This window comes from Cannabis sativa, chromosome 5, assembly GCF_029168945.1.
Source record: "Cannabis sativa cultivar Pink pepper isolate KNU-18-1 chromosome 5, ASM2916894v1, whole genome shotgun sequence".
Taxonomy (NCBI): domain Eukaryota; kingdom Viridiplantae; phylum Streptophyta; class Magnoliopsida; order Rosales; family Cannabaceae; genus Cannabis; species Cannabis sativa.
This window is the reverse complement of record NC_083605.1, coordinates 4231639-4241846: the sequence shown is the minus strand read 5'-3', so window position 1 is coordinate 4241846 and position 10208 is coordinate 4231639. Positions and strand designations below refer to the sequence as shown.

The 10208-nt window shown below is 29.7% G+C and overlaps 2 protein-coding genes across 3 annotated transcripts; one reads left to right on the top strand and one right to left on the bottom strand.

Moving 5' to 3' along the window:
- Positions 1–1643: 1643 nt before the first annotated feature.
- LOC115717133 (protein ABIL2) lies at positions 1644–5046 on the top strand. Of its 2 annotated transcripts, none has more exons than XM_030646084.2 (10): positions 1644–2141; positions 3015–3142; positions 3246–3328; positions 3448–3598; positions 3716–3815; positions 3901–3993; positions 4095–4137; positions 4239–4327; positions 4424–4572; positions 4652–5046. In XM_030646084.2, exons 2-10 carry the CDS (start codon positions 3041–3043, stop codon positions 4820–4822), a joined length of 981 nt encoding a protein of 326 aa, XP_030501944.2. In that variant the 5' UTR covers positions 1644–2141; positions 3015–3040; the 3' UTR covers positions 4823–5046. The 2 variants fall into 2 exon arrangements, with proteins under 2 accessions (XP_030501944.2, XP_030501943.2); XM_030646083.2 differs by having other exon boundaries at positions 1649–2141; positions 3901–3996.
- Positions 5047–5302: 256 nt separating this feature from the next.
- Positions 5303–6917, bottom strand: LOC115716741 (uncharacterized). Its single transcript, XM_030645635.2, has 5 exons — positions 6764–6917; positions 6329–6375; positions 6064–6136; positions 5933–5988; positions 5303–5620 (listed from the first exon to the last, which is right to left on the bottom strand). Exons 2-5 carry the CDS (start codon positions 6361–6363, stop codon positions 5506–5508), a joined length of 279 nt encoding a protein of 92 aa, XP_030501495.2. The 5' UTR covers positions 6364–6375; positions 6764–6917; the 3' UTR covers positions 5303–5505.
- Positions 6918–10208: the final 3291 nt, after the last annotated feature.

Below are 10208 nucleotides of genomic sequence, written 5' to 3'. Positions count from 1 at the left end.
GCCCATGACATTGATATTAGGTAATTTGAATTTGTGGTCCTATTCCTATTCCTATTCCTATACTATGGTAGAAGAGAAGTAGAAGGTGGGATTGAATTGATTTCATTTAATCTCTCTCACCCAATGGAGTATGGAGTAGGGTGTAGGCTAAGAGTTGAAAATCACAAAGCACCACAATTGTACCACCCTCGCGTGCCTTCCAACCTCTCAACACAACATTTCCCCAATTTTTCATTTCTTTTTTATATTTTATTAAAGAAACAAGAAGAAAACATCACATGTTGCCCAAATAGTGGTAATCTACTTTTTGTACAAAATGACTATAAGTTCAAATCAAATACAATGCCAAATAACTTGTACATTTGTAAATTATATATGCAATGTATATTTGCAGGTATTAGGATCGGTCCTAAAATTTGTTGAGCTTAAGATCATTGAGCGAGAATTATTAAAAAATATTTGTATTTTTTTTTTTTAAAAAAAATGGACTATTAGGTTAATTGAGTTCTAAGTACAAACCTAACCCGTCTTAACTCGAAACAGATCTTGACAAGTATTTTGTCTCCATACTTATAAACAAGAGTTCCCAAGGCTATGTCATGGTGTTGTTGTTTCTATCTCCTTATTGTGAAAAAGTTTCACACTCTTTTTCTATTGGAGACTATTAATATATTTTGTATAAGTTAATTGTAGAATGTAATAGATTGAAGAAAAACTTTCCCACATACCATATTTGTCCAAATTTGATAGATTTGGAGTCATTAAATCCAATGGTTATTGATGAAACATTCATACTCATTACATACCCCATTTCTGACTCCCAAAATAAGAAAAGTGACAAAATGTGAGTTCCAATTGGTATGACAACTTAGTCATATTCAAATATAGTATAAAAATTACATGTGTATAGTGTGTCCACCCCTATGAAATTAATGTAAATTAATAAGAAGAGAGGTTTATATCTATTTATCCAATCTCAATGAAAGATTATTAAAACATTATCCTCTAAAAGCCAAGAAAGAAAGTCAAAAATATCAGAGAGCAAAAGTGTTTAAAAAACAAGTGGAGAGCCACTAATTATACCACTCAAATACAAACAATCATCTTCTCTCTCTCTACATATATATATATAAAAAAAATACTAATTACAACCTCTTAATCAATCAATATCTTTTCCAAATATTAAAATATTTTTTTCATAACAGTATTCATTATAGTTAATAGTATAATTTTGTAAATTTTTAAAAAATTTCGAATAATTTACAATGTCAAAAATATAGTTCGCGATATCCTAATTTACTACGCTTATTAAAAAAACTTCAAACGTATTTTCGACACTATAAATTATTAGAAAATTTTAAAAAATTTATAAGAATAATATTGTAAGCATACAGACAAATATTAAAAAAAAAACTCCAAAATATATTTTCTAACATAAAAAAAGATTCACTCTTAAAATAAAATTAAAATAATAATTAGTATTTATAAGTATAAACATGGTAATAAAAAAAGTTGGTTTTTCATATAGACTCATCTGCAGCGCATAGGACGCTGTGTGGACCATATGAAAGAAGAAAATAAGGAAATGGGTCCCAAATTAAATGGTAATGATTTAGGAAACTCACACTTTGGAGCAGAGACTCATGACCATTTTTTCCTTTTCAAACTTAATAATTTCCTAATTTTTTTTATTAATTTTCATTGTTTTTTTAAGCTGCCAAAAGTGCAGACTTTTTACTCTTCTCTTACTACAAATATATATATATATAGACAATGGCCAGGATTCCCTTGTCTATGGACCTATGGTTGTTGTTTCCTTCCTACTACTTTCTCTTTCTTTCTGAGCTTTAAACTTTTGTTCAGCTCTTCATACGTATATTCCAAACCATAGACTGTTTATTAGCTTACTAGGGTTGTTGTTGCTGTTGTTGTTGTTTTTGTTTTTGGCTTTTTGGGTTCTCATTGTTCAGTCAAAATCTCATACTAAACAACTAATATTGGTCATTATCAAAGGACTGGCCTCTCTTTCAGTCATTTGGGTTTTAAATTTTATGCTCAGAAACTCGAATTGTGATGTGGGTTATGGCGTTTCAGGCTTTCTTTTCGGTTGCTTAACGAGAATTTGGGAAAGAAGTTACCAGGTTTGGAAAATTTTGAATCTTTTTGTTTATACCCAGTTGGGATTTTTGTTAACTCTGTTTGGTTCCTGAGAAAAATGGTATTGACCAAAAAGAATGGGATTCCCAACTGAGGCAATGTCACTAATTTTTTTGCTTTGTTTAGTTGAAGTGAAGTGAGAGCTTTAGCTTTTTTCCTTTTGAGAAAACTAACAAGCATATAGGACATAAGAATGGCTTTTTCATTCACCTGAATTGTCTTTTAGGGAAGAAAAGAAAATTCCCACCTGTGTTTTATCTAGGCAAATCCAAAAGGAAGATTGAAATTTTATAGCTTTTGGTGTTTTTTAAGGATTAGTTGTTATTTACTTTATGTGGGTTTCATTCAATTTTTATACAATTTCCAGTGTATTAGTGAAGACTCAGACAAAATACTCTTTTTATGCAGTGGTTACAGAAGTATGGAATAACATTGTTTTTATTTATATATTTAATTTATTTTTTTCTTCTTTTAATAATTGATATGTTGATTTCCTTCTGAGATGGTTGCAGAAACGTGGCCAGCACTACCTGTTTTATGTTGCTTATTTCTTATATAATCTTTCATAAAATAGTGTTGAAAGCTCCCAAAATAGCGGTTTTTGGTATTTTATTTATTAGCTTTTTGTGGTTACTCAAACCACGCAGACAAGCATGGTTGCCTGTTATGTTCAGTTTATGTTTCTAACATATTTATAAATATAGTCTCATTAGTTTCTGGATTTGAGTTTCAATTAGGGAAAACAGGCTTTTAAATTTTGAGGTTAATGCTTGGTTATGCCATTTTCCCACCTTTGCTTTGATTCATCTCATCTTGTTCTTTGATGAGTATTAAGTTGACCAGCTTTACTTTCTTAGGATAAATTATTCTCTTAGTAGTAATCATGGGCACCATGGCAACATCTACTCTGCCCATTCCTAGAGAAGCATCGAATTTCGATGAGGTTTCTATGCACCAAAGCTTGCTATTTTCAGACAGTCTTCAGGTATAATTCCTCTGAATTTGAACAATCAAGTTTTCATGGAAGTTTAGGCATTCCCTTTAGCCTAAAGTTTGATTCTTTAATGTCGTTTTTTTGTTATTTTCAGGATTTGAAGAATTTGAGATCACAGTTATACTCAGCTGCTGAGTATTTTGAACTTTCTTATTCAAATGATGACCAAAAACAGATGTGAGTAATTTTGTTCATGGTACTGCTTTTGTTTTCAATAGTTTTTTTTTCCTTATTCTGTGGTTGTTATTTAAGTAGTTAGAGATAGTAAAAGAAATTATTGGCTCTATTTTGTGCAGAGTGGTAGAAACTTTAAAAGATTATGCCATTAAAGCACTAGTAAATACAGTGGATCATTTGGGTTCAGTGAGTTATAAGGTTAATGATCTGTTTGATGAAAAGGTGGATGAAGTTTCTGGAACAGAACTTCGAGTATCCTGCATTGAACAAGTGAGTTCTGATCAATTCTCTATAGCTAATTGTGAAAACTTTGCAGCATTTGTCTAATTAGTATGCAAATCTTCCTAAACAAAAATTGTGAGTTTGTATTTTTGTGTCGTGTTTTAGAGGCTACGAACATGCCAAGAGTATATCGATCATGAGGGTGTTACTCAACAATCCCTGGTGATAAACACTCCAAAGTACCACAAACGGTACATTTTGCCAGGCAATTACTGAACTCTAGCTCTTTTCTGTTCGTTAATAGTACTATTCGAACACCATTTTGGTAATATTTCTTGTCGGTTTTTCAGTTGGTGAGACCATGCACGGTGCCAATCACGCCAAATCAAAATACCAAGGATGCAGCCTAGATGATGAAGATGACTGGCATCAATTTAGAAACGGTAGTGCGTTTTCTATCTCTATTTTTGTTTCATTTCGTGTAAGTTGGGGGGTTGAAGTTAATGTTGCTCGGTTTTTTTGTAATCTGATTGTGTTTATGAAGCTGTTCGAGCTACAATTAGAGAAACACCAACAAGCACAGCCAGGTAAAACTGAATTTCGATTAAACTGATCACTCAACTTGTTTAAATTTACTTCACTATGATGAGCATTGTTGTGATGATACACTGTCTTTGCTTCGACGCAGTAAAGGGCGCTCCCCGTCTCCTGCACTACAAACTTCTCAAAAACCAGCAGTTTTTTCTTTTACTTCTACCATGCCTAAGAAAGATTTAGGTTTGTGTTCTTGTTTGAATCAATATTCTCTTGTTCTCTTTATCATCTAAACTTACTCCATTAATAATCCGAAACTGATCTTTGCTTGTTAATCAGATAAGCGAACGGTTTCTCCTCACCGGTTTCCACTTCTACGTTCTGGATCTCTTTCTACTAGTAGGTCTGTGACACCAAATTCAAGCCGACCAATTACTCCCAACTCAAGCCGGCCAACTACACCGAATTCTTCGAATGCAAGAAGACGGGTAAGATTGGGATAGTCACAGTTTAGAATTTTTTGAATGTTTTCTACTCTCATTTTCTGACTTGGTGTTTATTGTTTAGTACCCTTCGGAGCCTCGTAAATCCGCTTCAATGCGATTACATGCTGATAAGGAAAATGGCAAAGATGTTGAACTAAATCCCAGCAAAAGTAAACGCCTTCTCAAGGCATTGCTTAGCCGGCGCAAGTCGAAGAAAGACGAGACATTATACACTTACTTAGATGAATACTGAGAAAATAGTTTGGCAACAGAAAATGAAAGCCAAAGCAAAGCAGGGAATGACTGTAGAGCTTTACCCTTCCATACACATCTAGTCCTTTATTTATGATGTATCATTTTATAATTATTTTCAGTAATATGCTTTCATTTGTTGAATCTATATGTATGTTTAGAAGAAGCATATTCATAATTGTAAGTCAAAATCAATCTTGAATGAATGCAATTGTTAATTTGTTATCTTTGGATTCTTTACCCAATTTAGAAAAACCTACTCACTTTAAAGTACAGTCAAACCTCAAAAATTTTCAAACATAAAAGCTAGTTGACATTTTCTACTAAATCCCAACTGCCAATTCTTGAAAATTGTATTTAAAAGTGGTCAATTCATTGTTCATTTATACCAACCCATATCATTAAAATCTCTTAAAAAGAAACAATTATTATAAGGGTAGTTTAGGTTTAGGTTTCTTTCACTTTCTTGTTCTTGAAGACATTTGTGTCGACTATTAACTTCAAATATATTAGTGAATAAATACTTTTTGTCTTTACAAACCTAAACTATTTATTAGGTAGCTAATGATAAGAGAAACATAATAGAGTAACAAATTAGCCAAAAACCAACAATACATTTGATACTGAAATCCATGCTTTATAAAACAGAACAGACAGAAACAACAATATTTGAAGAAATCTTCATCACAATTCCATTCCTTTTCCGAATTCTTCAATAGTTTTTGTGGCGAGGATAACAACATCAACAAACGCGCTATATGATGCTCGAAGAAATCTTGCTTCGACTGCCTCAAAATGCCTGTATCATACAGAATATCGAAGATGTGAACTACTTTTTTTTCGGGTTGGTACAAAAGTAGGAGACAAACTCGACAAATACCAAAACACCATCTAAGTAAATGATTATGAATGGTCACATGAAATCCTAAATTTGGTGACAAACTCTTTGTTATTATACAAACAAAACATGCTAGATTTTCGCTACAAGTTAACTAATCGAAACATTCTAAACCTCTCCCTGAAAGTTATATTAAAGCAGACAACATCATGTATTAGTTAAGAATGGTTTGAAACTTTTTTCTTTTCTAAATTCACTACAGAAGTTGCTTACACTGAAAGCTTTCCATCAGATACCGACATCTGCCTTTTGACTTTGTCCGGCTGCAACTGCAATCAGCCAAAGAGTTCAATCAAAGGTCAAATTACTGTCTCAAAGATGAAATGAACACTAAAATGAATTACCTCCTTATCAACTGCTATTGTAGCATAGACTATTGAAGCATTCTCCTCAGACCCGAAATCAACTTCTAGGTCACTGCAAATTAAGTTTATTTCATAACAACAGCAAAACTCAATGCAAATATTCAACCAGAATGGAAAATGAGAACAACTAACATGAACTACTCATTTGAAATAACAAAGAAAATTCAAATTACAATCAATTTTAGAATTTAGCTAAGTAATTATTTCAAATTACTCCTAAATGCTTGATAAAAGATGAACTAACCAAATAAATTCCCAAGCATTTGGGGCTATAGCCATTGTACACCAATCCTAAACAAAAAAATGAAAAAAAGTTAATTATTCGAAATAACTTATAATAATTAAACCAACCCAACAAGCATCAATGGTGATTCTATAAAATAAATAAGTTGGAAGAACAAGATTTGGGGCGGAAAATTGCCTCCAAATGAATACTGACACTGAAATAAATCTGTTAGAGAAAGGATTTAATTATGGAAATGAAGTTTAAGTTGATATGGGCAATGAAGTAACAAGTAAGTCTTTGGTAATCTTATTAATGAAGCCATGGCCACTCAGCTCAATCTTCTGTTTCCAGTAATCTTCATACAGACATTTCAACGAACACCATATATCTATTAACTAAAACGAATTCATACAATAAAAATGAAAAGAAAAAGTATAGAGGAGAGATATTTACCGCAGTGGAAGATTGGAAGAACGGCGAGTTGGGGAGTGAGGCGCACGGTGGGGGACGGTGAGTTAAGGAGATGAGAGAATGGAAGTTTGAGTTCAGTCAGAGGAAAGTAGGGCTGAGCATTTAACCCGGTGGGCCGACCCAACTCGAAAATGGGCCGATCAACCCGTTTATTTGTGAGCCGAAATTATATTGGGTTAAAAAATTAAGGGAAAATTACATGAAATATGGGATTTTATAACAAAGTTAGAAAAATATGGCATTTTTAGGTTTGTCACTTTTCTATGGTATTTTTTCACATTTAAGTTTTTTATGGTATTTGATATGCCATATTTTTATAAACTTATTATCCAATCCCATATTTTATGTTTTTGTTTTTAGTTTAATTAGTTTTATTTATTTTTTTAATTTATTTTACACTTACATTTTAAGGTTTCTTTTTATTTGAAAAATTTACACCAAATACTACATTTTTTTTCAAACATTACATTTTTAATTTGACAAGAACATTTTACTTTTATACTTTTATTAATTTTTTTTTTCTTTTTTACTTATTGAAACTTCAAAAAGTTTTTTTTTTTTTTTGTCTTTTTTATATATTTTTTAGTCAATTTTGGCTCTCTTTTTTCTTTTCAAACTTTTAAGTCGATTCTTTACTTTTTTTTTTCTTTCTTTCGCTTATCTCTCTCTATTTTTTTTTTTTCTAATTTCTCTTTGTGTCTCTCTTTTTTTTTTCAATTTTTTTCTCAACCTAATTTTTTTCTCTTAATATATATAATAAGTGTACATTTTTATATTTCATTTTTTTTTTTACAAAAATTAAACTTGTTTTTTTTATTTAAACTACTATTCGTTTTTTTTTTTGTTAAAAACTAATTATTCCATTAAAAACAGCAGGAAAAAAAAACCAGTTTCATCAATATCATCCTGAAAAAAAAAACAATATAAAAAATCATAATCTAAAAAGAATCCAAACTTTAAAAACTAGTTTCATCAACATTGAAAGAAACTAATAATTTCATTTAAAGAATACAAAAAATAGTTTCATCAACAAGATAATGAAAAAAATTACAATCTAAAGACGATACTAACTTTAAAAACCAGTTTCATCAATATTAAAATAAACGAATTATTTCATTAAAAGAGGCAAAAAAAAAAAAAATAGTTTCAACAATAACATAATAAAAAATACACAATGCCTAATAACTAAACTTTTACAAATTAACGATACTAAATTTAAAAACCAGTTTCGAACATATAAAATTTATATCAATACCTAATAATCAAACTTCTAACTTCATTCTTTATTTTGGCATTTAATTTTTTATTTGCTTGCTCAAAAATTAGAGTTAATTTAAACATACAATATGCAGCAAATATAACAAAGAGAATCACAAATTAAAATCAAAGAGAAAAAAAAGAAACAAAGAAAATTAAAGAGACAAAAGTGCAATAAAAACCATAAAAGAATAACAAAAAAAAACAGTGGAATGTGAGAAACCAGTTAGTAAAACAACCAAAATAAAAACAAACAAATAAAAACCAGTTTCTTGAGATAAATTAATAAAAAATTGAATAAAACTCAATTATGAACAACAATAAAAAAAATTAATTACTTAAAAAAACCAGTTATGAAAATAATAAAATAATATGTATGTCAGAAACTGATTAATTAAAATAAAATAAAAATTGTTGTTCAAATATCATACAATAATAAAACTGGTTTTATACAAACGAAAAAATATATAATAATATCATAAAAATTGAGCAACCCCATTACAGAATAGTTAAAACATGTGAAACCAGTTTCGACATGTGAAACCAGTTTTGACGTTATAAAAAATCATAACAAAATACAAATGTTAATAATAAAGTTAATTGAAACCAGTTTCATCAGACAATCAAATAAAAACATACACACACACAAATATACAAAAAAAAAAAAAAATACTAATCACAAATATAATCAAAACAACACATAATGCCTACCAATAATTTAATAACAAAATATAAGTGTAAGTTTCCAACCTAGAAACAAAATAATAAAAAAGTAACTTGAAAAAAAATTCTAATAACATAATGAAACTATTTTTTTTATTCTTTTAATGAAATTAATAGTTTCTTTCAATGTTGATGAAACTGATTTTTAAAGTTTATATTATCTTTAGATTATAATTTTTTATATTGTTTTTTCTTCAGGATGATGTTGATGAAACTGGTTTTTTTTTTTTCTGTTGCTTTTAATGAAATAATTAGTTTTTAACAAAAAAACAAAGAAAAAAAATAGTAGTTTAAATAAAAAAAAAACAAGTTTAATTTCTGTAAAAAAAAATAATATCTATAGTTGAGATCATTTTTTATTTATTTTAGTATTTTATTTTTTTAAAAAAGAAAAAATAAATAAAAAGAAACACAAATTTTAAGTTTTTTATGGCATTACTCAAGACTTTTTCCCATATTTGTAAGTTTTAAAAAAAAATATCATATTTAGTATAATTAAGTTTTTATGCCATATATATATCAAAACTTATCTTTATTTTCCCATATTTTTGTAAATAGCCCAAAAATTAACAGGCCGCATGATACGGGTTGGAAATGGGTTGGGCTTTTTCTGACCCAATGAACCCAACCCAACCCATGTGCTATGACTTACTATATATATATATATTTTAGGGAAAGTTACAAAAATACTGAAATTTGGGTTAACTTTTACAAAAATACTGTCACACGGAAATTTTTTCAAAAATACTGTGTTTTTATAAAACACCAGTAAAACACATAGCAATATAACTCAAAACAACACTAGAACACTAGTAAAACACCAGTAGATCACCAGTGAAACTTAACACAGTATATTGCAGTATGAAACTTATAAAAAAACACAGTAAAAAAGTAAAAAATACCGTCTGACAGTATTTTTGTAAAAAAATGACAAAAGTTAGTATACCATGTAAATTTCCCTATATTTTATACATAAAGGGTCCGTTTGGGCATCAGGAAAAGGAGTGGGACTGTATTTATTAATCCTAAGCCCATGTTTGGTGATAAATTTTGACCAGATTATTAGTCCATTGACTAAATTTAATGCCTTTTTTTTATGGGATAACTAGTCCCAACTTAAAAGGTGGGATTAGGTGGGAATGCTTTATTTTTCCAAACCCTTCACCTTCCCACAAACTCTTGGCTTCACTGTTTGAAGGAGTAGTCGCACCACTCTTGCCGTATCCTCTCCGACCGCCATCACGAAACCTCACCACCATCACTGTCACGAAGTCTCACCACCTCACCGCCACGTTCTCACCACCGATGTACTTGAGCTCCCACCACCACTGTGAGGTATTTTATTGTTCTTTTTTTCTCTTATTTTTTTTTTCATCTCTTTACTTTTTTTTTTCTGTGCTCTATTTTTCAGATTTTACTTGTATTTTTTTTATTTTGCTTTTTCAAT

Excerpts from the sequence above, each read along its gene's own strand:
- LOC115717133 (XM_030646083.2), top strand. The coding sequence starts at position 3,041 with ATGGGCACCATGGCAACATCTACTCTGCCCATTCCTAGAGAAGCATCG. Across the intron at positions 3,329-3,447 it reads AATGATGACCAAAAACAGAT|AGTGGTAGAAACTTTAAAAG; the intron begins GTGAGTAATTTT and ends TATTTTGTGCAG. Across the intron at positions 3,599-3,715 it reads GAGTATCCTGCATTGAACAA|AGGCTACGAACATGCCAAGA; the intron begins GTGAGTTCTGAT and ends GTCGTGTTTTAG.
- LOC115716741 (XM_030645635.2), bottom strand. The coding sequence starts at position 6,363 with ATGGCTATAGCCCCAAATGCTTGGGAATTTATTTG. Across the intron at positions 5,989-6,063 it reads CAATAGCAGTTGATAAGGAG|TTGCAGCCGGACAAAGTCAA; the intron begins GTAATTCATTTT and ends GGCTGATTGCAG. Across the intron at positions 5,621-5,932 it reads TCTGATGGAAAGCTTTCAGT|GCATTTTGAGGCAGTCGAAG; the intron begins GTAAGCAACTTC and ends TGTATGATACAG.